Source organism: Peromyscus leucopus, chromosome 7 (assembly GCF_004664715.2).
Source record: "Peromyscus leucopus breed LL Stock chromosome 7, UCI_PerLeu_2.1, whole genome shotgun sequence".
NCBI lineage: Eukaryota > Metazoa > Chordata > Mammalia > Rodentia > Cricetidae > Peromyscus > Peromyscus leucopus.
In genome coordinates this window covers 27404357-27430566 of record NC_051069.1, presented here as the reverse complement: position 1 = coordinate 27430566, position 26210 = coordinate 27404357, and the positions used below count along the sequence as shown (strand labels likewise).

Sequence of the window (26210 nt, the reverse complement as noted above, 5' to 3'; positions counted from 1 at the left end):
GGTAGCCTTGACTGCACGGTGTGTTTACAAGACCCTGTATCAAAATAAAATAAAATAATAAGGAGTGAATGAATAAATAAAACAATAAAGGAAGGACTAGCAGATGAGAAGTATAATATTGGTTCCTTCTTACCCTGCCAGCGCTATGGGAACGCGCTCCCACCCGGACCCTGCAGAGTGAACTCCATCTCGGCAGAGGGCATCCCAGACCCCTCTCAGCCCCGGAAGCTGGGCTGCCTGCCATGGGAAGACTACACTTCCCAGCGATCCCAGGGAAAAGCAAAAACCCTTTGGCTTTGACAGCCACCGCCACAAGTCTTTCCGCCTCCCTAGCCTGCCTGGGTGCTGGGAACCGGGAGCTGGATTATGGTGGCCTGAGCAGCCGACGCGGCCGCAAGAGCCGGGAACCCCTGTCCGTCCTCTCGCTGCGGACCCCGCCTGGAAGACCCCGAAAGCTGCGGGCTCAGGTCGCCATGCCCGCCCCTCCCAGCCCCGCGAGGGGCCCGAGCTCCCCGCTGAGGCTGGCTGCCGCCGTCCAGATGTAGCTGGGTCCCGGATCGCCACCGTTCTCTCCTCTGGTGCGCTGCGGATTTCTCCTGCCCACTCTCCGCCGCCTGGACCGGGATCTGAGTGAGGGGCCCTGCAGGCTCCGCAGTCCTGATGCCTCCAAGGCCGCTTTCCTGAGAGAAGCCACCACTACCCAGACTTAGGGGCAGTCAACAAGGACAGTCTCCAACCGGAGCCACAAGGCCCCGGGCTCACCATGGCCCCGGCGTTGCGCTGGATCCTGCTATGGGTGGGCTCGGGAATGCTACCTGCCCAGGGCACCCATCTCGGCATCCGGCTGCCCCTTCGCAGCGGCCTGGCAGGGCCACCCCTGGGCCTGAGGCTGCCCCGGGAGACCGACGAGGAATCCGAGGAGCCTGGCCGGAGAGGCAGCTTTGTGGAGATGGTGGACAACCTGAGGGGCAAGTCCGGCCAAGGCTACTATGTGGAGATGACCGTGGGTAGCCCCCCACAGACGGTAAGGTGGTCAGGCCTGGCAGCCCTCCTCCCTGCATGATAGAAGGGTGACGGAAGAGGGATGAAGCAGGCTGCCCGACTAAAGATGGCTTGCTCCGTGGGTGCTGGAGGACAGGCCCCTTCCCAAGCTATTCCTCCAGGGTCAGGGAGGAAGCAGTCTTTCCCTTTCCCGCCTCCTCTCACTGGCGTCCCAGTCCCAGGGCTGACTGCCCGACCTCCTGTCACTGCCTCATCCTTCTCTATAAGAAAAGCCCGTCCCTGGGGGCACCTGACCCTGGGGAAGGGCCAGGCACAGGGACACTGTAACAGGTGTCCGCTCCCTCTGGCTCTGGCCGAATTGGAGTCTCTCATATTGCAACACCCAACTCTCCCCTTCTCTAGTATTCTGGGCGAATCTGAGGCCCCCCACCTTCATATTCTGAGAACCCAAGAATCCTGGCACCAGTTGGATAAATCATTCCTAACTCCCAGTCCCGGCTGCCATAAGCCAGCAAAGTGAGCCATGCTGACATCCATGTAGCCTCCACGTCCCAATGGACTCTGGCTCTTCCCCCCCCTCGCCCCCCCCCCTCCGCCCCAGCCCCTTCCTCCTCTTCTACCCTGGCTCCCACTCTGCACTTTAGCCCATCCCCCACCCATGCTTCAGAACATGGCCAGAAGGGAGCTGAACTGAGTCTGAGGAGATGATAAGCCTAGGAAAGAAGCCAGAACTCCCCTGCAAGAGAAGGGTTCTGGGGTGGAGGGGGAAGCACCCATGGAGAAAGCCCTCTCCAAATTGTCCCCATTTCTCCCCAACAATTGCCGAGGTACCTCCCAGGTGGCTGGCGGAGGTTGTGTCCTCTGCCTGTGCTGACTGGGAGTGTGGGCTTGAGTCAGCTACCTTCCATGTGGGGTTCCTGGCTGACCTCTGAGTGCATCTGCCGCCGCCGCCGCCTCTGTGGGCGAAGTCTGGGTACTGGTGGCAGTGCGGTGCTGCGTATGCTTCTGTGTGTCACCTTGAATCTGATCCTGTGTATCTCTGTGAGCTACCCTCAGTGGCTCCAGTCTGTGTCCACAAAGCTTGTCCATGGAGGGCGTGGAAAGGTGGGAGTGTCCTGGGGCCAGGAGGGAGACAGTCACACTTCCTTTAACTCAGACAACCGGAACCACAACCCCCTGCCCTCTTGCTACCTGACAGGAGCCAGCCTTATTGGGTCCATGACACCCAGGCTTGCTTTGGAGGATCTGGTCCTGGTTTCCCCCACTAGCCCCTCCCTCTTACTGTGTGCCATAACTTCCCAGAAGGGATATGGAATATGAGTATAGAAGCTAAGCCAGAGCTAAAGTTCGGTCTGAGCCAACAGGCGGCAACTTGTCAGGGAAGGGGACATGTGGGGACCTGGGACTCTAGTGATGGTGCCGTGCGACTGCACAGATCTATGAGGCAACCAGCAAGGACTTAAGGGTGAGGCAGGCCAGGCTTCTGGGCTCTGCCTACCACCCAGAGTTTTCTCTTTTCCTAGCTGTGTGGCCTTAGGCAACTTATATAACCGCTCATTGGCCATTGCCTTCTCTTTAAAATGTGGGAAATGAGATCTCCTTTGCAAGATAATTGTAAGGATTAAATGAAACCATGTAGGGGGAGACGCCTAGAAGAAAGCACTGGGCTAACTGACCTCCAATAAACATTTACCTCTTTCTCCTTAACTGGCCCGGCCACCTCTGCCTCTTCTGTCCTGTGCAGTGAGGCATAAAATCTGGGCCAACATGTTGAATACATGTGAACTGGGAGACCAGTTGTTGTACTTCCCTGGTCCCCTGTGATGCAGCGTAGATAGGTGCTCCAGTCCAGCCCTAGGCAGAGAGTAATTGATTAGGGCTAGTCAATGCCTCCCTGCTCCTGACCAGGAGTTAGAGTGGGGGGGGGGGCTGGAGGGTGCACACCGGCCCTGGGAACCCTGAGCTGGGGCACTCTGGTTACACGTGGCTGTGCCCCAGACCCTAGTCCAGCCAGCCTCTGCTCTGCTCGGTTTCGTTCCTCTCCTGGGCAGCCTGTGGGGAAGATGAGCACTCTTCCTATCTGGTGGGGCTATCAGAGGCGTGAAGTGAGAGCAGGATGGCAGAGTTCTGTGAACAAGGGGATTGGGGGGAGGGGTGCTTCCCATACAAAGAGTTGGAAGACACCTTCTGCACTAATGGCTTTCAAAAGGAAGTGAAATACAAGTTCTTCAAGGTCATTCATCGCCTTGATAAAAGGGATGGACTGGCTGGGCGGTGGTGGCACACGCCTTTAATCCCAGCACTTGGGAGGCAGAGGCAGGAGGATCTCTGGGAGTTTCAAGGCCAGCCTGGGCTACAGAATGAGTTCCAGGAAAGGCTCCAAAGTTACACAAGAGAAACCCTGGCTAAAAAAAAAAAAAAAAGGATGGTCTGATAGTCTGGAGAGTCTTGTCTTTAGAATCTGTTAAACATGTAAAATCTCATGACCCCACCCTAGACCCTTAGAGGCAAAACTTCTGGGTTTCTAAAGCTTGAGAGGGACTGATGTACGGAAGTACAAAGAATGCACTGAAGGCAGAGTTGACTCAAGGTGCTTCATGGAGTAGGTGTGCACTGAGTGTGGTCCTGGAGGATGGGAAGGAATCAGGCCATTCCCAGTCAGGACCTGGCATCTCTCCACCACACTGTAATTGCTTCTTGCTTGCTTCCCACTCTAGCCCACAGACTGAGAGACCAGAGAGGAATGAGAGAGTAAGTTGTGTGTTTGAACTTATGTTTGTTCAGGAGACAAGAGAAAGCCAAGCCAGTTGGTATTACAGGTTTATGCTGAGACCAGATCAATTTGGGTAAATAAAACTGAGCCACAAATGTCAAAGAGCCTTAAATGTCAAGCTATATGGTTTGGACTTCAGCTCTGGGGGGGAAAATTGAAATCCTGTGTGGTGGAAAATGATATAAAGCAAGCAGACAGATGTCTGAATTTAGGAAGAATAGAATATAGAACTACAGGAGGCAGGAAGCTCCCAACAGTTAGGGTGTGGAGAAGACGCCTCGAAGCTTCGATAAGAGGGAGAGAGAGAGAGAAGGGAGACCAGGATGCAAGGAATGTCATGAAGTAGATGAGCAGGGCTTGTGACCGACCTCATGCGAAGGGTAAAGAAAGCATCAGGGGTGACTGTGATTCTGACATGGCATGTTGAAAGAAACAGACCATTGGTGGGATAGGACAGGGCAGGAGGGCATGGTTTGGAACACACAAGTCTTGGGGGGGTTTGTTTCGTTTTATCTTTATTAAGTCTGCACATCTTCACTTGTTTGCTCTGCTGCCTCTCTCCCGCCCTGCTGTGTAGCTCTGGCTAGACACAATTCATGAGCCTTCTGCCTTAGCCTTCAGACAGAGCGGTGGGACAAGAAGGGTCCTCCGTCACACCCAGCTTCCTTTTTTGTTATCTTGGTTTGCTTGTTTGTAGGACAGAGCCTCACTATGTAGCCCTGGCTGACCTGAATTTACTATGTAGCACACTCTGACCCCCAAAATGCTGAACTCACAAAGATCCACCTGCCTCTGCCTCCCTGAGGCTGGAGTTAAGGGAGTGTGCCACCATACCCGGCTTACTCTGTTTTTTTGTTTACTTGTTCTTTTTTTCTGCAAATATATAAAAGCTCCACATTATTCACAGCTTTCAGGAGAAGAAATCGGCTCTGAAAGTTAAGCCATTGGTCAGGGGGTGTGTCAGGAAGCTGAGCCCCTGCTTCATTCCTTGTTTATCCTACAGGACTATTGTCTTGAAAGCCTATCGAGAGCCGCCCTTTCTGGGATGTCTCCCTTACTGTTGGGTGGTGTGCTGTAACTATTTTTGTTTCCTTCAAGCTCTTGGGACTAGGGATGTAGCTCAGTGGCCGCACACTGGCCTAGCATGCAGGGGACCCTGCGTTCATACCCCAGCACCACACAACTTAAAGTTCATGTTCTTTTTCTCTTACATGTATTTATTTATTATTTATTTAGTGTATATGTGTGCACATCCCACGACCTGCATGTGGAGGTCAGAGGACAACTTGTAGGGGCCCCCAGCTCTACCATGTGGGTTCCAGACCGAACTCAGATAGCCTGTCAGGCTCGCTTGGCTGCAAGTGGTCCCTACCCACTGGGCCATCTCACCAGCCCCAAATCTCATATGCTAATATGTATGATAATCTGCAGCTCAGACACCTGTGGAGCGAATGAATAAATAAACGACAAGGCATTTAAATAGAGCTATGAACTGAACCTGGTGACTCCAATCTGTACTCCCAGCTCCTCCAGGCTGAGGCAGCAGGACTAACCTGGGCTACAAAGTGAGTTCAAGGCAGTTTGGATAAACTGACCAGACCCTGTCAGAAAGAAAGGTGAGAGTGGGCCAGGAATATAGTTTAGCACAGCACCTGCTGGCATGTGTGAGGTCCTGGGTTCAACTCCACTATCCACTGATGTAGCTTTGGCTGGCTTCAAGCTCATTATGCAGCTAAGGATAGTCTTGAGTTTCTGATCCTCTTGCTTCCACCTCTCTAGTAGGACTGTAAGTGTATACCAGCATACCTGGTTTAGAGGATGCTGGGAATCAAGCCCAGGGCTCCGTGCATGCTGGATAAGCACTCTGCCAAGTGAGTTGCATCCCCAGTCCACCACTCAGGTTTATTATTAAGAAAAGATTTAAAACATATACGGGGGTGGGGCACACTAGCATGCCCAGGACTTGGGAGGTGGAGGCAGGGGGATCAGAAATCAAAATTAAGCTAGCCCCAGCTACATAGAAGGAAAAGGCTTTAACATAGCTATAAAGCTATAAGGACAGTACTACTGAAAGACACATACTTTTTAGAAAGGAGAGTGGGGGTGATGGAGATAAGTCAGTCACTCAAGTGCTTGAGAACCTGAATTGAATCCCCAGGACCCACATTAAGAAAAGCTACGCATGGTAGCGTGTGCTTGTAATCCCAGCACTGGGGTGGCACAGACAGGCAGAGCCCTGGGACTCGCTGGCCAGCCAGCCAGCTTAGGCTACTAAACAAGTTCCAAATCGATGAGAGACCTGTTTAAAAAAAAAAAAAAAAGTCTGGCTGCTCCCTGGCCTCCAAATATATGTGTGTGCACTCCTGGCTTTGCCTCCCTGGGGCTGAGATCCCAGACATGAACCACGCCTCATTAACTTCCCCAGCTTCCTACTCTGCCTCATTTTCACCTGAAATGAAGGATAATTTGTTAGGAAGGAAACTTGGTGGCAGTCAACTCAACATGATGAATCTTTACTGAGCACCTGTTGTGTGCCGAAGAGAAACAACACCATAGTCCCAGCCTCTGGAGAGCTTACAGTTTGGTGTGAAACACAAATATGTAAACACCAGTGGCCTCCAAGAACAGTGAGTCCAGGAACCGCACAGAGCAAAGTAGCTACTTCTTACAGGCATAGGCTTGCTGCTCTGCTCTATGGGCAGAGGTGCCCAGCTGTGCTGAGAAGCTGGCAGTGGTAAGCATGCTGTGGGGCTGCGTGGAATCGGGACCTTGTTCTGGAAGCCTCAGGCAGCCCTCATAGGCCTGTGAGAGAGGGATGGTGGAGTCTAATTTTGGTTCCAGGAAAACAACTTGAGTGTGGAGGAGGGCTTGGATGGGGTAGTGTGTGAGCCGCCGAGCATCTGTTTGGAGACAAGGGCCTGGCGAGGGAGGTGTCAGTGAGGGGAGAGGAGGGAAGGTCTCGGGATGTTAGCAGTCACAGTGCAGTGGAACCAGCCCTGTTCTGTCCCTGTGAGTTAAGGGGTGAGGGGAACGCAAGGGAAGGCCTTGGCTCCTTTTCCCTAGCTGCCCAGCTTGTTTGTACAGTGAACAGCAGAGGGGCAAGCTCTGAAAACCCAATATGGTTTACCTAGTTCCATACATGTTTATTTTCTTTCCCTCTGGGGGCCAGGGGAGCCTGGTGAGACAGAGTCTTACACTTGTACCCCAGGCTGTACTAGAACTCACTCTACTGCCCAGGCTGACTTGGAATTTGTAACAGTCCTCTTACCTAAACCTCCTGGGATTGACTACAGATAGGGACCACTCTGCCTGGCTTCCATAGTTACTTTTCTAGTTTAATGAGGAGGCCTAGGTATTAGCATGCTCATTTTGGTTATAAGGAAACTGGGGCTAAAAGAGGTTAAGGGTTGGCGCACGCCTTTAATCCCAGCACTCGGGAGGCAGAGCCAGGCGGATCTCTGGGAGTTCGAGGCCAGCCTGGACTACCAAGTGAGTTCCAGGAAAGGCGAAAAGCTACACAGAGAAACCCTGTCTCGAAAAACAGAACAAAACAAAAGCTGGCCTGAGCTGGGGTAAGCTATGCTTGTTCCCAGGTTCCAGCTGCTGCCTGGAGAGCAAAGAGAGCAGAGGGTGTAACTAGAAGTCTGTGTGTCTCAGGCCGGCGGCTTTGTTAAAGTAGAAGGGAGCTGAGAAGGACACCGTGACAGAGCAGTCCGGGGCAGGAGTGAGCTGCTGGCCATAAGGCGTTTTTAGTTGCTAACCCCAGGCTCCTCCTGTCCTTCCTTGTCCCTTCTCTGGGGTTTGGACATGTGTCTACTCAAGAGAGTTGACGAATCTCATTTAGCAAGGGCAGAAACCGAGCAGGCCCAGAACAACAATGGCTGCTCTGAGAAACACAGCCCCAGAGGAGGTTCAGGCTATGGGCAGGTGGGCTGCGGTGGTCAGGGCCACTCAGTGATCGGAGTCTGAGAGTAATCCCTGTCATCTGTAGGGCTACAGGGAGCCAACTTCAGGAAGTGAGAACCACTACCAGTACAAGAAGTCAGCCAGGAATGGTGGTGCATGCCTGTAATTCTAGCACTTGTGGGCAGAAGCAGGAGGATTGCCAGGAGTCTGAGGCCATTCTGGACTACCCAGAAGTTCCAGGCTTGCCTTTTCTACAGAGAAAGACCCTGTCTCAAAAAATAAAAGGAAGTGGCATGAGCACCTGCTGGGGCCAGGGAAGAGTTAGGTAACAACTGTAGGCGCTCCACTCCTGGGAGCATCTTGGGATAGGCAAGCAGTGCATCAGTGATTAAGTGGGAGTGACAGCCAGAGAAGCCAGGTGGTACTGAGGACCTGCAGGAAGAGGAGCTGCATCTTGGCAGACCCTTGAGAGACAGGATATTCGACCACGACTTGAAAGTTGTACAGGTGTCGGGCATGCCGCAGGAGAACACGCCAAGCTGGGGAAAGGAGCCCAGGTGAGGTCACTGCACTCTTGAGAAATGTCACAAGAACCACAGTGAGGAAGGGGAGAGTGGCAAGAGATGCTTCTCGGCAGTGACTCGGGGTTAGTCAGTAGCCCTCCATGTCAAGGGCCCCAGGATTTTATTCAGATAGGTTGCCTAACAGCGGGCAACAGACCGCCCAATTACTGTGACTCAAAATGCAAGCCATTTTTTTTTCAGGATTCTGTGGGTTGGCTTGAGGTCCTCCTGTTTGAACTCATTCATGTGGCTATATATAGCTAGAGGTTGAATTGCCCCAACCTGCTGGGTTTGTGGCTCCATGATGTCCTTAAGGAGGCAGGACTTGGGCTACCACACAGACTCACTGGTTGGGACACTAAGACCGTGTGCGACCATTCGCCTTTGCCGATGTCCCACTGGTCAAGCCCAGGGTCACTGTGGAGGGACTCACCCAAAGGCTTGTACAGTCATCAGCTAACCATCTACCACATACTTCCTCGCCAGATGGGAGGGGCCAGAAAGTCAAGAAGATGAAAGGCTACACTTAAGGTTGAGTTAGAGCCAGTGGAGGCTGGTGCTGGCTTTGTGGCTTGTTTGTAAGGTGGCCACATGGCTCACACCCCCTGGGTCTGTGTCCTTCTCTTCAAAATGGAAGAAAGCCTCCCCCCATGTCAGCTTTACACCAAAGGTTTGTTCTTGCTAACTCTCAGCTCGGAGGTGCACACAGACGAAAACAGATACCTTCCTTGGCAAGAAGACTTGGAGGTAGAACCTCTGCCCTAGAGGCTTGCAAAATCTGCAGAGCCTGGGGTAGACTGCCAGGAAAGCTTATGGTGGGGGGCGGGGAGGATTGTTTTATTCTTTTGCCATACTGAGAACAGAACCTGGGCTCTTGTGCATGGTAGGCAAGTGTTCTAACCCTGAGCTAACCACTAGCCTACACTGACAATTCTTTTTTGTTGTTGTTTTTGTTTCTTTGAGACAGGGTTTCTCTGTGTAGTTTTGGTGCCTGTCCTAGATCTCGCTCTGTAAACCAGGTTGGCCTCGAACTCACAGAGATCCGCCTGGCTCTGCCTCCCGAGTGCTGGGATTAAAGGCGTGAGCCACCACCACCCAGCCCTCCATTGATGATTCTTAATAATCTAGTATTATTTAAAAGTAAAAAGCAATCATCTCTCTAGGCCAGGGGACAGAGGCTCTGGAAGGCTCCTTTCATCCAAAAGTTTCTGTTTGTGGGGGTTAACCCTATGGATTGGAGGACCCAGAGCCCCCTTTAAATGTGCCAGCCTCACAATTTCTGCAGCAGCCAGGATCCACTGCTGAGCACAGCAGTGTGAACCTGGGCAGGTGTGCCTCTCCCTGTGGGGCTTGTTAGCTCTTCCCTAGAAGCTGCCTTCTCTCAGAGGCCCCCAGGAACACATTTGTTTGTTAAGTGATTGGCACTGACCTAGTCCTGACCCCAAGCTAAATCTTCTGGGCATGGGACTCCTAGGTCTCCCCAGGCCAGGGGACAAGGAAGGAGAAGGTTACAACACAGGTGGCCTGAACCCAGCCTCTCCTGTCCAGCCAAGGCGATGGGTAAAGAAGGGAAGGCAGATCATAAAACCAAAACCAAGCAGTTTCTGGTGGGAGCCTCTGAGGGACTTTCTCCCCCACTGTCCAAGAAACCAGTTTTTCAAGAAACACCTATTGCCTGGCAGTGGTGGTGCATGCCTTTAGTCCCAGCATTGGGGGGCAGAAGCAGGTGGATCTCTGGGAGTTGGACAACCTGGTCTACAGAGGGAGTTCCAGGACAGACAAGGCACACAAAGAAATCCTGTCTCAAAAACCCTCCAGAAAGAAAGAAAAGGAGGGAGGGAGAGATAGAGGGAGGGAGGGAGAAAAGAAACAAGGAAGGAAGGAAGGAAGGAAGGAAGGAAGGAAGGAAGGAAGGAAGGAAGGAAAGGAAGGAAAGGAAGGGAGAGAGAGAAAGAAAGAAAAGAAAAGAAAGAAAGAAAAAGACAGACGGGGTTGGGATTTAGCTCAGTGGTAGAGCACTTGACTAGCAAGCACAAGGCCCTGGGTTCGATCCTCAGCTCAAGAAAGAAAAAGGAAAAGAAAAGACAGACAGACCTACTGTTAGGGCCAGGCATCAGGATACCAAACTAGGGCCACACTGAGGATTTAATTAAAGTTCTTAGACACAGGGCAAGTGAGAGCCAGAGGGGCAGGTGGTAAGGAAGCAGACTTAAGGTTAGGATTCCCAGTCTTCCTCCCCAAGCAGTCTCATTTCTGCTGAGGCTTGAAGATGAGGAAGAAAGACACAAAGGAGGAGGATCCAGGTGGAGCTGCATCCCCCACCTCTCCCTTTGTAGCCAGTGAGGGGTGGTGGAGCTTGGAGGCTTGCCTGAGGCTGAGAGTATGCAGGCAGGGTGGGTCAGACATGCCCTGAACCCAAATGTGCAAGCTAAACATTTTCATTTTAGTAGTGAGAGGAGCCTGCTGCCTTTGGAGGGCAACTCGGTCACGGTTACCTTGGGAAGGTTGCTCAGGCCACAGAACAGGATACAGAATGGTGAGGTCAGCAGCAGACATGTCGAGATAGTTGAGATTGGGGGCTGGATCGATGGTTCCGTGGTGTAAGAGTACATGCTGGGCTTGTGGAGAGGGTTCAGTTCCCAGCACTCACATGCTGGTTCACAACCATCTGTAACTCCAGTTCCTGGAAATCTGACCCCCTCTTCTGACTTCCTCCTTCTCCTGTACACACATGGTACACATTTGTGCACACATCGTAGATAGATAGATAGATAGATAGATAGATAGATAGATAGATAGATAGATAGATAGGTAGGTAGGTAGATGACGTTGTATATGATATATAAGTTGAAGTTGAGAAGTCCTGTGATACCCCAGGGTGAGACGATGCTAGCTGGACCGAGGGGTGTCAGAGGAGATGGGAAGAAACAGATACAGAAACTCTTTGAAGGATGGTGACTGGGAACACTAGGAACAGATATGAAGAAGGTGTTTGAAGAGTCTCAGGTTGTTGCCTTACAGAACAGATTGGATGGTGCCATCGCTTACTAATACAGGGAACACTGAAGAGGACCAGGTTGAGGTCAGCTTTGGTCATCCCTGCTTGGAGGTGCTTATGGGAAAGAGTCCTGGGGGGGAAAAAAGAAGCCAAAGCCAGGCTGGGGTGGGGGCCTGTGAGGGAGAGGATCTGTGAGGGAGACAAGAGAGAACTGTGAGGTGACATGGAGAGTATTGTGAAAGCTCTCTTGTATTTGTTCCTGTGAAATCCTTGGTGACTGTAGTAAGGGCTGTTTGATAGTGGCGGGACGAGGCAAACCCAGTTTTAGAATGGGTTGGGGAAGAGTGGGAGGTGAGGAGAATGAAGACAGCTTGGCTGAGAGCTTAGGTTGTGAAGAGAGGGTAGCTGGAGGCGGATGTGAGATTCAGGAAGGTTTGTGTTGTTTTTAATGAAGAGACTCGGCATTTGTAAAGGCCAGTGGGAAGAATTCCGATAGGAAGGTTGAATTTGCCTGAGGGGAAGGGGATCATGTCTAGAGTAGGTGCCCAGCAAAAGAGCAAGGAGGGGATTGTCTCCCCAGCCTAGATGAAAACTGCAGGCCCGAGGGCAGGAGTGGCCTCAGGTCCAGGAGGGCTAGAGTAATGGGCTGAGAAAGACTGGGTGGGCCCTGGGCCTGAGAGATAGGAGGTGAGGCCTCCACAGCTATTCCCCTCCCCCTCCCCCTCCCCCCTCCCCCTCTGTCTTGTTTGGCAATGCCGTTCCTCTGCCTCAGGTCTACACCACGCTGAAAGGGAGAGGCTGCCCAAGGGGCTCAGTGAGAGATGGTGGAAGACAGGCCCAGAAATCACTTCTCAGCAGCAGCAGGCCCACATGCCTGGGAGGAGCAGCCTGACATTGCTTCGGAGGGAGTCTCAGTGGTTTCTTCCAGTTTCCCATCTTCTTGTGGAGAGGGAGAAGCAAGAGCAATAGGAGCTTGAAGAACTGGATAGGGCATGTGTAGGGCCCGGAGTGAGGAAGGGTGTTCTTTCTCGGCCTTTGCTGTTTGTCTGGGAGAGACCTTCCTCAGATGAAAGAGTGAGGCTGGGACGGGAAGACAATGAGAGGATTGGTGCCTCCTGGTAGAGAAGGGAGCAGCCTGAAGAGACAGGAAAAGGCCTGGACAACAGGGCCCTGGATAAAGGCTCCATTTCAGTGTAAAGACGTTGCCAATCTGACAGAGCCGGCCTGTGCACGCATTTCAAGGAGTCCATCCCAGGCAGAGGCTACACGGGCTGTCGGGAGGAGACTCATTTCTGGAGCTAGGAGCTAAGCCCTAAAGGGAGTTGGAAAGGGGTCCTCAGAAGAGGGGTGAAGCCTTTTAACCATTAACCGAGTTGGTTGGAATCTGACGTGTGGAGCCTCCCAACTATATTGATTTTTTTTTTCTTTGAAAGCACAGCCGCTGTTAACTGGTGGCTGCCCAGAGACCAGGGAGGGTCACAGGAGTAGAGGTGGGAAGGAGGGCGCAGGGAGGGGAAGGGGGACCCAGCCAGGAGTGGGGACCGGGGAGGAGGTCTGAGGCAGGGTCTGAAGCTTGGCCACCCGTAGAGAGGAGTCTTGGGGAAGTCAGGAAACCCACGGGGCATTGGAAGCTGTCAGCACGCCCGCCCCGCTCAGGCACTGCTTGCCTATCACGGAGGAGCTGGGCAAGATCCTGGCAGACAGGACAAAAGCAGCTCCGAAGAGCATGGTGACCTGCTCCAGGTGACTGTGCCAGAGCTCTGACTTCGCTGAGAAAGGAAGTGAAGGCCCTGAGGCTAGGGGGAAGGGGAGGTGCTGGGTTTGGGAAGTCAGGGATACCATTTACAGACTGCTGGCTTTTCCTGAGGACAGGGCTCTTCCCTGCCTTCTCTCTGCTCCTAGGATAGAGCAGACGTACAAACAACGGTCTGGTGTGGCTGGGGGGTGGGTCAGGCCATCAGAGCCTTACCATAGCAGGCCTGCTATACGCTTTAGACTCTGCCGATCACCGTAGAAACTAGTTTTATAAAAATAATTCATCTGTGAAGTGCCTAAATGGGAAGATGGGGAACCCTCAGACTAAAATTTGCCTCAGATAGGATAAGGTTGAGGGGTGTTTGTATGGGAAAGAATCAGGGCTGCTACAGCTTAGATCTAAATGGTCCTCCCAAGTCCTATGTGTTTTCAGCTTGGTGCTAGGAGGAGGAGGTAAGATGACTGGGGGTACACTCTAGGAGATGATAGAACTCCGGTTCCTTCCTCTGCCTTGGCTTTTTGGCTGCTATGAGATGAACAGGTTTCTTCTGTCACATGATGTACTATGTTGGCACAGCCCAAAACAATGTGGCCTCGTGCCCATAGGCTGAGGCACCTGGAACCCTGAGCTGAGCACAGTGGCATGGGCTTGTACTCTCAACACCCGAGGTAGAGGCCGAAGGAGGAGGTCAAAGTCATTCTCAGCTACACAGTGAGTCCAAAAGCCAACCTGGGTAATAGGAGACCTGCCTTTAAAAGAAAAGAAAGAAACCGGGGGGGGGGGCGCTGGAGAGATGGCTCAGAGGTTAAGAGACCTCTGCTCTTCCAGAGGTCCTGAGTTCAATTCCCAGCAACCACATGGTGGCTCACAACCACCTGTAATGAGATGTGGTGCCCTCTTCTGGCCTGCAGGGACACATGCAGGCAGAACACTGTATACATAATAAATAATAAATCTTGAGAGAGAGAGAGAGAGAGAGAGAGAGAGAGAGAGAGAGAGAGAGAGAAACCAGGAACCCAAAGTAAGTTTTTACCGCTTTCCCCTGAAGTTGCTTTTAAAGCATTGTGTCACCGTGACGGAAAGCTAAGAGAAGTGGTGGGGAAAGTGACTGGAGATGAGGAGAGGTGGGGAAAGTGACTGGAGATGAGGAGAGGTGGGAAAGTGACTGGAGATGAGGAGAGGTGGGAAAGTGACTGGAGATGAGGAGAGGTGGGAAAGTGACTGGAGATGAGGAGAGGTGGGGGAAAGTGACTGGAGATGAGGAGAGGTGGGGGAAAGTGACTGGAGATGAGGGAAGGTGGGGTAATGGGTGGTTTGCCCACATCAGCTTCATGACTCGTCATTGGATGCACACATTGGCAGGACCTGTAGGCAGGGTTTGGGCTCTGTGACATCAAAGAGTCGCCTACTGGACATTTTTGCAAGTCCAGGCGAAGGGGTCAGTGGGTTCATCCAGTTTGAGCTAGAAGCTATCTCCAAGTTGGAAAAACAATTAAAAACAAACAAACAAACCCTAATCAAAAAACCCCCAACAATCCTGACCAAGGTGACCAAACAGAAGAGGCTGTCCGGAACGTTTTACTTTATTAGTCAGTTAGGCCACAGTGATGAGCATGAGTCACTAAAAGCAAATGAAGATACAGTTTATTTGGGTTTTTCATGAGTTTTAATGTTCTCTTTGGTTTTTACACTTTAAGGAGAATGGTTCAAGCCTCTTTACCAAGAAAAAAAGAGTACCATCCAGTTCACTAAGAGGACTTAGTTACAAGGAGAAAAGCAGGGACAGGATTCACAAGATGCCAGGAGAAAGAGCTGCTTAGCAAGGAACACAGACACACCTGTCCGTCCGCCCCTAACAGTGGCACATACAGGCTTAAGTAACCGAGACAGAAGGGAGGCCACCTTGTGGGGCGTGGGAGCCCGCACATCAGGGTACCAGTGTGCCCCCCCAATCTTTCCTTGCCAGTGTCAGCTCCTAGAATAGCTCCTCTCAGAACCAAGGAGGATAACCCAGGCGTCCTCCTGGGAAGCCAGGCAGAGGGATAGAGTGTATGAACTACAGCAGAGGCCACGTGATGGCAGAGACAGTGTAGTTCAGATGGCACAGGGAACACCAGTATTACACAGACAGAAGTAGGGCCAGTCTCAGGCTCAGTAGGGTCCCTAAATTCTGTCTGTGTGGCCTTGGTTCCAGTGGGGTCGGCCTGGCTAGTCTTCTATGCAAAGTTCCAGTGGGACCGCAGGCCAGCGTGTCCAGAGCCATCTTCTGAAATGTCTTTTCTCTCCCCTTCCTCCGACAGCTCAACATCCTGGTGGACACGGGCAGTAGTAACTTCGCGGTGGGGGCTGCCCCACACCCTTTCCTGCACCGCTATTACCAGAGGCAGCTGTAAGTGCTGGGGAGGGGTGGGGGAGGGGTTCCGAGGAGTCAGGGTATAAGAACAAGAACCTTTCTTCCTACTAGAGAGGGGGGAGCAAAAGGAGGCAGCTGGGGCTAGGAGAAAAGGCATAGCATGGAAAAAGGTGGGCTGAGGGGCATCCAGGAAGTGCTCCCATTCTGACACAGGGCAGCTTCCCAAGGGAGGGAAAGGAGGGGGCAGCCCCCAGGTTCCCAGGGTAGAACAGAAACTGTCTCGTTCTTTGTCTGTATGGACAGGCAAAAGGGCTAAGCTGGCAAGGCAGGGTGGCACACACCTTTAATCCCAGCACTCGGGAGGCAGAGGCAGGTGGATCTCTGTGAGTTCGAGGCCAGCCTGTTCTACAGAGTGAGATCCAGGACAGCCAGGGCTACACAGAGAAACCCTGTCTCAAACAAACAAACAAAAAAGGGCTAAGCTTACAGGTTAGAAGGCTGAACAGGTTACAGTGGCTAGTGTCTTTCACCATGTTCTCACCCAGGGACCACTCTGGGTAGTTATGCATGATTTAAATATGTACAGGAGCTGGGCATGACGGTACATACCAGTAATCTCAGCATCTGGAGGATTGCTGAGACCAATGTGGACTATATAGCAACTCTCAAAAAAGTAAAAAGTTAAAAAAAAAAAAAGGGTGGGTGGGTGGGTGGGTGGGAGCTAGGGAGGTGGCTCAGTGACTACGAACATGCTGTGAAAGAAGAAGACTGCATTCAAGTTCCTAGCACCCACATAAAAGCCAGGCATGGCTGTGTGTGCCCGTAACCCAGGCATGGGCAGGCTGACATGGGCAGATCTGGGGACTTTTTGGCCAGCCTCGCTGAAACAGCCCACTTCAGGCTCAGAGAGACCCTGTCTCAAAAACTACAACGGAGAGCAACAGAAGACATCCCTTGTTCATCTGTGCACACTCATGCGCATACACTACATAGACAAAAACCTTACTCTTTGAGTTTTAAGAAGCCAAACAACACAAAGGAAAGAATCTTTCATGGTCCCCACTGAATCACCTCCTCTGGTACCATCCTAAGTGCCACCAGCTGGGTTCCCCTTGGTGGTGGGAGGTAGGCTAGAATGGTCAAAGGTAAGAGAGACAGTGAAGAGTGATGCGGAAGGCCTCTCACCATCAAAGCAGAGTGAGGATGTGGTGAGAAGACATGAGAAAGGTATGGGCCCCTACACTCTGACATCCTAACCTTGGACGGGTCAGAAAGCACAAACCGCTCTTCTGTTTCCTTTTGCCCTAAGAGCACACTTGGGTAAGCTTAGTAGAAGGACATCTCATTCCAGGTCTTCCTCCAGTCCCATCACTGCCCAGCCCTGGTTAGTAACATGATTAAACACAGGCGAGGGCATCCTGCAGCAATAAGTATGATTCCTCTTGTGGTGTCCTACACTTGCCCGCTCTGCTGGGATGCTGGTTCAAATCTTTTCTAGAGCTGTTACATGGCTTCCACAGTCACGCTGCCTGGTTCTTTCTCCATCATGCAGATGGTACCACTGGGCCCCAAGGCAGCAAGAGTCAATGGCTCCTTTTCTCTGGGAGCATGCTAGAACTAGGGTGGGGGAGGAGATGTCCTGTCCAATAGCGGTTTTTGCAGCAGCCACAGGCACAATGCACAAAGCCCATCTTGTTCTTCCTAGGCCTGAGCTTCAGGTCCAACAATATGAACTATGGAGACAGGAGAGCAAGCCCCAGCTATCACTTGCCTCATCTAGCTGCAGAGCTGCCTTACAGTCTCTTCTGGGTGGTCTGTCTAGGGCTGTTCTGCTGAGCAGATTCTAGAATGCTGTGGGGTAAGAGAACATTTAGAAATAAACCTGATGATACATGCCCATTGTTGTAGCTTTGCAGACACACATCTCTGCCTTTTTACAGGTCCAGCACATACCGAGACCTCCGAAAGGGTGTGTATGTGCCCTACACCCAGGGCAAGTGGGAGGGGGAGCTGGGCACTGACCTGGTGAGCATCCCTCATGGCCCCAACGTCACTGTGCGTGCCAACATCGCTGCCATCACTGAATCGGACAAGTTCTTCATCAATGGTTCCAACTGGGAGGGCATCCTAGGGCTGGCCTATGCCGAGATTGCCAGGGTGAGAACCACACCTGGACCTATACACTGTTGCCTGCACATTGCTTACTGCATGCCACACAAGGAAGAAGTCGAGAGGAAGGGGGAAGGATGAACTTAAAGAGTAAACATGGGACTGAAGAGATGGCTTAGTGAATATAGTGCTTACCCAGCAGTCATGAGAACCTGAGCTTAATCCCCACAACCTACATTTTCAAAAAACCTGAGTGTAATAATGCATGCTTGTAACCCCAACTCTGGAAAGGCAGAGTCAAGTAAATCCTGGGGCTTGTTGGCCATTAAACCTAGCCTACTAGGCAAGTTCCCAGCCAGCGAGAGACTCTGTCTTAGAAACCAAGAAGCTGGCAAGATAGCTCAGCAGCTAAGAGCACTTGCTGCTCTTCCAAGGGACTCAGGTTTGATTCCTAACACCCACACGACAGCTCACAATCACCTGTAACTCCAGTTCCAGGGGATCCAATGCCTTCTTCCAGCCTCTGCAAGCAACAAGCACATGCATGGTGCAGAGGCATACAGGCAGGCAAAATACCTATACCCACAAAAACAATTTTAAAACAAAACAAGTTAGGGCTGGTGAGGTGGCTTGGTGGGTAAGCACCCTTGCCAACAAGCCTGAGAACCATGTGGCAGGAGGAGCCAACTGATGCCTGCCCACTCCTCTGATCTTCACACCCATGCTGGGCTGCACATGCCAGTGCACACCCAAATACATATTTCTAAAAGGTACACAGATTCTAGGCAACAATATTCAATGTTGTCCTTTGGTTTCTGTATGTGTGCACACAGACAGACACACACAGATGCACGCACACATGCATGTCATAAAGGAGAGAAAGTTTGTCTGAAGGGCTGTAAACAAGGCAGGAGGGGGGACTGTCATGGGAGCAGCTATGATAGGTACAGGAGGCCTTCCCCAAATATGAAACAGGCTAACCATGTGGGAATGGATGGAAATTCCTATGGCCAGCACTTGTCTCTTTGCAATGCAATGTCTCTTACCCTTGCTCAGCCAGATCTCAGTACCTCAGGTTGGTCTTTCCTGAGGAATATCCCCAAGTTTTGACTTTACTCCTGAATACAGGCAGGAAGCTGACCTGTTAGTGCCCTTGCACGAGGATTTACTCCTGTGTCTCTCTGCCACAGCCCGACGACTCCCTGGAACCCTTCTTTGACTCGCTGGTGAAGCAGACGCACATTCCCAATGTCTTTTCCCTGCAGCTCTGTGGCGCTGGCTTCCCCCTCAACCAGACTGAGGCACTGGCCTCGGTGGGAGGGAGCATGGTGAGTAGGTCCTCAGAGGGGCCATGTGTCCTCCTCTCCCTGGGGCCAGGATCAAGAAACCCCTTATACCCCCAATTCTACTTCCCCCTTTCCTCTTTCCAGTCTCTTCCCTGCTTTTCTAGAAAGGAGCGGAATCACTCATGGAAAGGATTAGAAACAATTAGATACATTTCAAAGGAAATAAAAAAAAACCTGTTAAGATTATTGTCTGAAATCTGAAGACGGTATGTAAGGAATTTAAGCTTGTTAAGAGATACTGTCTGTAGCTCAGTTGACCCAAAGCTCCCTGTGGAGACCAGGCTGGCCTAAGATTTGCAGCGTCCCCCTCCTTCCGTTTTCCAAGTGCTGGGATTGCAGGTGTATGCCACCAGACTCAGTTCAAGCCCATTTATTAATTAGGACAATAATGAGTGATTTTTCCAACAAGCAAAGAAAATAAAACTTATGAAAGCAGCATATAATCAATTCATTCTGTATTTATTGTGCTAGCTTAGGTTTAAGTAACTTTCTGTCAAGGGCTATGGGATTTTGATACAAATAATCCTGATGTATCTCTTCTCCTGAGCAGACTTATGAAACTAAAAAGTTCCACGCATGGGGTTTACTGGGATTAGAAAGGAAGATGGAGGGGCTGGAGATGGCTCAGCGGTTAAGAACATTGGCTGCTCTTCCAGAGGACCTGGGTTCAATTCCTAGCACCCACATGGCAGCTCACAACTGTCTGTCACTCCAGGATTTGACACCCTCACACAGACAAACATACAGGCGAAACACAGCAATGCACATAAAAATAAATTTAAAAAAAATTAAAAATAAAAAAAAGGAAGATGGAAAGGGTGGTGTGGAGAGAATCTTGACACCCCAAGAAATGGCTGATCTTACTATTTGGTTTGGGTGCCCTGCTCTCCTCCTTTGCTAGGACATAGGTGTCTGCTTCTTCTTCTCTTAGATCATTGGCGGTATCGACCACTCGCTGTACACGGGCAGTCTCTGGTACACACCCATCAGGCGGGAGTGGTACTATGAAGTGATCATTGTACGTGTGGAAATCAATGGTCAAGATCTGAAAATGGACTGCAAGGAGGTAAGAAAATGGAAGGGGATTCAAGTTGAGAGTAAAGGGGTTAGCCCACAGAGGGAGAGGATGGAGGGAGAGGATGGAGGCACAGGACCTGTCAGGACTGGACCAAGTCAAAAGCTTAGTGATCACACAGCAGTGCCTGAGGTGAAGGGCAGGACCTGTTAGAGCAGTCACAGAGCCCGGACCACGTACTTACAGTACAGTAATGACAATATGGAACTGGTTCCTGTCTGGACCCTAGTCACTGCCTTTCATGGCCTGGGGCAAGACTGTGAGGTAGCATGGTGGGATGGATCTGACTCCAGCCATGCTGTTACTAAGTGCCTCCAGGATTCTTGTGTCCATATCCTCTTTCTCAGAGACTGTGAAGGTCAAAGCCAATGTACAAAGTGTTAGTCCCTATGTTTCGCATACTCCAAATGCTGACATTTGGAGTCTCTTTCCCTAGATTCTTTTTTTTTTTTTCTTTCCTTTTACATTTTTAGCGGGGTAGGGGGTGCATGTGCTACAGCATCTGTGTGGAGGTTAGAGGATGATTTTCAGTAACTAGTTCTCCCACCATATGGATCTCCCTGGGATTGAACTCAGGTCATCATATTTGGTAGCAGGCACCCTTACCTGCTGAGCTATCTCAACGGCCCACTTTTTTGGCTTTTTCAGGTAGGGTTTCATGTAGCTCATGCTGGCCTCAGACTTGTTATGTAGCTAAAGATGATGTTGAACTCCTGGTCCTCCTGTGTCCGACTCTCAAGTGCTCTCCAGGCCTACACCACCATGCAGTACTAGGGCTCAAACCTAGCGCTTCATGCACGCTGAGCCAAACTTCTCTACATTATTATGTATGTTAAATGAGAATAACTACACAAAAGTACTGGAAGACGTTACCAACACCACCCAAGGCATTCTGTTTAGATTTGGAGACCACCTACCCACACAAGGTAATGAAGTTAATACTCACCAAGTGCCTGGGATCTGCTAGAACTACTTAGTACTTTCAGCATGTTGACTTAGTTAATCCTTTTGCTAGCCTTTGAGGTAGGCACTGTTAGTATCTTCAGTTTAGAGACAAGGAAACAGGTTCACAGAGGTTAAGTAACTTGCCCAAGGAGGTACGCAAAGCTGAGATGCCAACCCTGGCAGGGCGCCTAGATGTCAGAGTCAACCCCTCCCAACTCTTCTGACCCTCTGCTCTCCTTCCCAGTACAACTACGACAAGAGCATCGTGGACAGTGGCACTACCAACCTTCGTCTGCCTAAGAAAGTGTTTGAAGCTGCAGTCAAGTCCATCAAGGCCGCCTCCTCGGTCAGTGGAGTAAGGACGAAACGGTGGCAGAAGTCAGTGGCAGCCACACACCTCAGCAAGCACAAAGATATCTATACATAGACCTTTCCACTCAGGGCACTTAGAAACTGTGGTTGGTCTGTTGGCTCAGCTGGTACCTTTCTTCTTTCTTTGTTTTGGAGACAGGGTCATGAATGTAATGCAGGTTGGCCTTGAACTTGACATCTTCATGCCTCAGCCTTCCAAATTCTGGGACCACAGGTGGTGTGAGCTGCCAAGTTCAGTAGCCCCAGCACAGCTTTATGAGCCCAGTGGCCCGTTCTTCTTCTGCTCCTTAGTCTAGTTTTCCTTTGCCACTGTGGAAATTTCCCTAGAAAAGCAAACAGTGGCACTGGTACTGCAATTATGAACACAAGAGGAGAGACGGCGAGACGGGGTTCCTCACATTCCTCTCTTGTCAACAGACGGAGAAGTTCCCGGATGGCTTTTGGCTAGGGGAGCAGCTGGTGTGCTGGCAAGCAGGCACTACCCCTTGGAACATTTTCCCAGTCATCTCACTTTACCTCATGGGTGAGGTCACCAATCAGTCCTTCCGCATCACCATTCTTCCTCAGGTATGTCCCCAAGCTGAGGCGGTGGGGTGCCAAGAAGACGACAAAGTGTGTATACTAAACAGACGTGGCTTCCTACAACTTGAAAGACAAAATGAAGGTCTAGTGGTAAAGGGGTCTTGGAAAATTCAACACCTCAGGGCTTGAGGAAGAGACAAGTACAGATGGCTAGAAAGCAGAGAAAGGCAGGAGGATGAAATAAGAAGGCATGCTCTCACCCTGTGACTCTTTATCCCTAGCAATACCTGCGGCCGGTGGAAGATGTGGCCACGTCCCAAGATGACTGTTACAAGTTCGCCATCTCACAGTCATCCACGGGCACTGTTATGGGAGCTGTCATCATGGAAGGTTTCTATGTGGTCTTTGATCGGGCCCGAAAGCGAATTGGCTTTGCTGTCAGTGCTTGCCATGGTGAGAGCACCAGTGAGGAGTGTGTGGGGTCAGTCTGGTCATGTTCTCCCCGTCAGCAGCGGATGCCCAGGCCCCTTTCTGTTTGGGAGGTAGGAATAGTTGCCTCTGGCTAGTCTGCTGTGTGAAGGCTAGTCAGCTGTGTGAAGGCTAGTCAGCTGTGTGAAGGCTAGTCAGCTGTGTGAAGGCTAGTCAGCTGTGTGAAGGCTAGTCTGCTGTGTGAAGGCTAGTCAGCTGTGTGAAGGCTAGTCAGCTGTGTGAAGGCTAGTCAGCTGTGTGAAGGCTAGTCAGCTGTGTGAAGGCTAGTCAGCTGTGTGAAGGCTAGTCAGCTGTGTGAAGGCTAGTCAGCTGTGTGAAGGCTAGTCAGCTGTGTGAAGGCTAGTCAGCTGTGTGAAGGCTAGTCAGCTGTGTGAAGGCTAGTCAGCTGTGTGAAGGCTAGTCTGCTGTGTGAAGGCTAGTCTACTGTGTGAAGGCTAGTCAGCTGTGTGAAGGCTAGTCAGCTGTGTGAAGGCTAGTCAGCTGTGTGAAGGCTAGTCAGCTGTGTGAAGGCTAGTCAGCTGTGTGAAGGCTAGTCAACTGTGTGAAGGCTAGTCAGCTGTGTGAAGGCTAGTCAGCTGTGTGAAGGCTAGGCCTGAGGCTTGCTCTGGTGAACTCTGCCTGAGGGGAGAGCACTGTTGCAAACTCCTAACAGTCAGAGCTTTGCTGCAGCATTGGAAACCCTAGCTGCAAGGACAGCTGGCTGCCCACTGTGAGGCTGAATGCTACCACAGAAAGGGGGTGGGGCTTTGTGGTTAGATTTCCATGGTTACAGGTAAGTCTGCTACATGTGTAAGGGGCTGGACTTTGCTCAACTCAGAACTGTTAACTTTTTGGTATCACTTCTACTGGATAAAAAAATGAGAAAGCCTTGTAGTTTCCAGGGCCCTGGGATGGGAAACGGATCTCCCCCAGTGCTGGCTTCCCTGTCCACTGCTCACTCTTTCCAGGAAGGGCTCTGCACAGCCCCACTTGGGTGGACCCCCAGGGGCCCTTGTCAGGAAGCTGTATTAATTATGTATCCCAAACTGCTCTATGACAGTAAGCGTCTCCACTCTTTCTCCAGTGCACGATGAGTTCAGGACGGCGGCAGTGGAAGGTCCTTTTGTTACGGCCGACATGGAAGACTGTGGCTACAACATTCCACAGACCGACGAGTCGACACTTATGACCATAGCCTACGTCATGGCTGCCATCTGCGCCCTCTTCATGTTACCACTCTGCCTCATGGTATGTCAGTGGCGCTGCCTACGCTGTCTGCGCCATCAGCACGATGACTTTGCTGACGACATCTCCCTGCTGAAATAAGGAGGCCCGTGGGCAGATGACAGATTCCCCTGGACCACATCTGGGTGGTTCCCTTTGGTCACACAAGTTGGAGACACAGATGGTACCTGTGGCCAGAGCACCTCAGGACCCTAACCAACCTGCCAAATGCTTCTGCTTTGAAAGAAAAGGGAAAGCTGGCAAGGTGGGTTACAGGGCTTGTACCTGTAGGAAACAGAAGAGGAAAGAGAGCAGCATTCTGGTGGCAGGAATACCCTTAGTCACCTCAAACTTGAGTTGGAAACTCTGCTGCTTGAAGCTTCAGCCCTGACCCTCTGCCCAGCGTCCTTTAGATTCTCCAACCCAAAGTATTCTTTGTCCTTCCAGAAGTACTGGCGTCACACCCAGGCTACCCAGCATGTGTCCCTGTGGTACCCTGGCAGAGAAAGGGCCAATCTCACTTCCCTGCTGGCCCAAGTCAGCACAAGAAAATGCAGTCTGTCAGTTGCTTTAGTGACAGGGACTGCAGGATCAAGTCTACACTGATGTAAAGACTGCTTCTTGAGTTAAACAAAAACCAATATGATGCCATGTTTGTGCTCCTGGGGGCAGTCAAGATGAGGAGAGACAGGACAGAGACAGAGGAAGGAGTCGGGAGCAAAGCTAGGAAAGGCAGAAATATAATCACTTTTTAGTCCCAAGTTTAAACTCATCTCCAAGACAGAAGCCCATCTGGACTAAGAGAGGTGTCTGTGGTTGCAGCCTGAACGGAAATGAGATGGGGAAAGGGGCTTATTAGCCAAAGAGCTCTGTTTAAAGCTCTCTTCAAGGAACAGTGCTCATGGGAAAGTCCCACTGGACAGATGAATTCCTACCTTGTTCATTCCACCCGTCTCTACCTGCTTCTTCTATATGCTAGGTGGTACTGAAATGTCCCAACCCCAAGGTCCCAGGTGCCCTATGGGACAACAGAATACTGCAGCGCTGGGGACTGCCTTGCCAGCATAGGTTCACTCCAACCGAGGTGCTAAAAGGAACAGACAGGAGAGTTCTCCTATCTGCTCCACAAAGGCAGAATCCTGACAATTCATTCAGAAGGTATAGGGCTGATGCCTTTGCCTCTGCCTGGATTTCACTTTTATTTCATTTTTCTTGCCCAGTGGTACGAAGTGGTAGGATCTTTATGGAGTACTGAGTTCATTACTTCCGTATCCTCTCCAGTGGCCCCTTTATTTATCTGGCTGAGGCATCATCACACATTGGCTAGTATTAAACCACGGCTGTAAGAAACGGAGGGCTGGCTTTCTGGTCCTGTGTCATTGCCTTCAGTATCTAGGCTGCCTGGAGAAAGGATGGCAGCCTCAGGGCTTCCTTACCTCCTTCTCTGCCTTTTCCTGATAGAGCAGTCTTCTTCCTGCTCTCTGCTGCCCCTCCCAACAGTACATGGGTACCCAGGCTGGTTCTTGGGCTAGGTAGTGGGGGCCACACTCATTTCTCCCCTGTCAGTTCTAACACAACAGACATGAAACCAGTGTTAGTGGGAAGAGCAGAATTGTTCTGGGATACCTGCTGATCCTATCCCTATATGCTCTGCACACTGCTTTCAGGTAGGGGCCCTGCCAAGCATGGAATTAGCTGATGAGGGACAGGGACACGTGCAGGGCCTCTGGAGTTGCTGGCCCCAGCCAGCTGCCCACAAGCCATAAACCAATAAACTAAGAGTACTGAGTCACAGTTTTTCAGCTGGGTTCTCTTCCTTCCCCTGCACTGGTGCTGCTCTGGCTGAGTGGGAACACCCTACAACCACAAAGACTGCCGGGAAGAGTGGAGCCTGTCCACTTCCAGCTCAGAACCTACAGTGTAAATAAGCTTCCAGAATCACTACCATGAAATGAAAATGCCACATTCTGCTTTACAATTTCAACCTATGTTGGGGGAAACTGGCTTTTTCCCATCTTTTTCCAGGGGGGAAAGACACTCAACCTAGTTGTTATTTACCCTAGTAACTGGTGTTCTATTTTTTTTTAAAGGGGAAATTTGCATTTATTTTTCTTTTGATGGTTAATTCCTTTGTATCATAAATATATGAACTATGATGTGTACAACAGAAAAACAAATCTTGACAACAGCTTCTTGCTTGTAAAAATATGTGTTATACAGCTCTATTTTTAAAGTCTCCTGAAAAATTACTGGCCTATCTCCACACTGCATGTGGGCTTTTGCCACTGGTCTGCATGGATTGTACCATTGAGGCCCAGTGGGCAGAAGTGATGGGGAACAGGGATGCAAAATTTGAGAGTTTTTTTTGACTGTTTTTTTGACTGCAAGGAATAGAGCCACACTGACAAGGTTCCAGCTGCAGGGACCCATTCTTCAAAATGGAGCCTTCCTGGGGCTTGCTATTTATCCTTGCTCTTTTTCTCTCTACTATTTTAGCTTCAAAGATGTTTTTTGGAAAAGAAGAGTAATTAAAAAAAATTTTTTTTGAGACAGTATCTCATTATGTAGCCCAGGCTGGCTTTGAACTTGTAGCAACCTTCTTGCCTCTGCCTCCTGAGTGCTGGGATTACAGGTGTGTACCACCACTCCTCGATAGAAACCATATATATGTGTGTATGTATGTGTGTCTGTGTGGGGCTTTTTTTGTGGGAGGTGTTGAGACAGGGTCTCATGTAGCCCAGACTAGTCTTGAACTCCTGACCCTCCTTTGTCCACCTCCCAAACACCATGATTACAGG

The 26210-nt window shown here is 50.9% G+C and overlaps 1 protein-coding gene across 2 annotated transcripts; it reads left to right on the top strand.

Annotated features, from left to right (window-relative positions):
* Positions 1 to 278: 278 nt before the first annotated feature.
* Positions 279 to 25637, top strand: Bace1 (beta-secretase 1). Of its 2 annotated transcripts, none has more exons than XM_028866455.2 (9): positions 279 to 1024; positions 15299 to 15387; positions 17292 to 17508; positions 18651 to 18788; positions 19738 to 19872; positions 21071 to 21172; positions 21616 to 21765; positions 22002 to 22173; positions 23273 to 25637. In XM_028866455.2, the coding sequence occupies exons 1-9, from the start codon at positions 764 to 766 to the stop codon at positions 23512 to 23514; spliced, it is 1506 nt and encodes a 501-aa protein (XP_028722288.1). In that variant the 5' UTR covers positions 279 to 763; the 3' UTR covers positions 23515 to 25637. The 2 variants fall into 2 exon arrangements, with proteins under 2 accessions (XP_028722288.1, XP_028722290.1); XM_028866457.2 differs by having other exon boundaries at positions 316 to 1024; positions 22002 to 22281; positions 22339 to 23366.
* Positions 25638 to 26210: the final 573 nt, after the last annotated feature.

Excerpts from the sequence above, each read along its gene's own strand:
- Bace1 (XM_028866455.2), top strand. The coding sequence starts at position 764 with ATGGCCCCGGCGTTGCGCTGGATCCTGCTATGGGTGGGCTCGGGAATG. Across the intron at positions 17,509-18,650 it reads CCTATGCCGAGATTGCCAGG|CCCGACGACTCCCTGGAACC; the intron begins GTGAGAACCACA and ends TCTCTGCCACAG. Across the intron at positions 21,766-22,001 it reads GCATCACCATTCTTCCTCAG|CAATACCTGCGGCCGGTGGA; the intron begins GTATGTCCCCAA and ends CTTTATCCCTAG.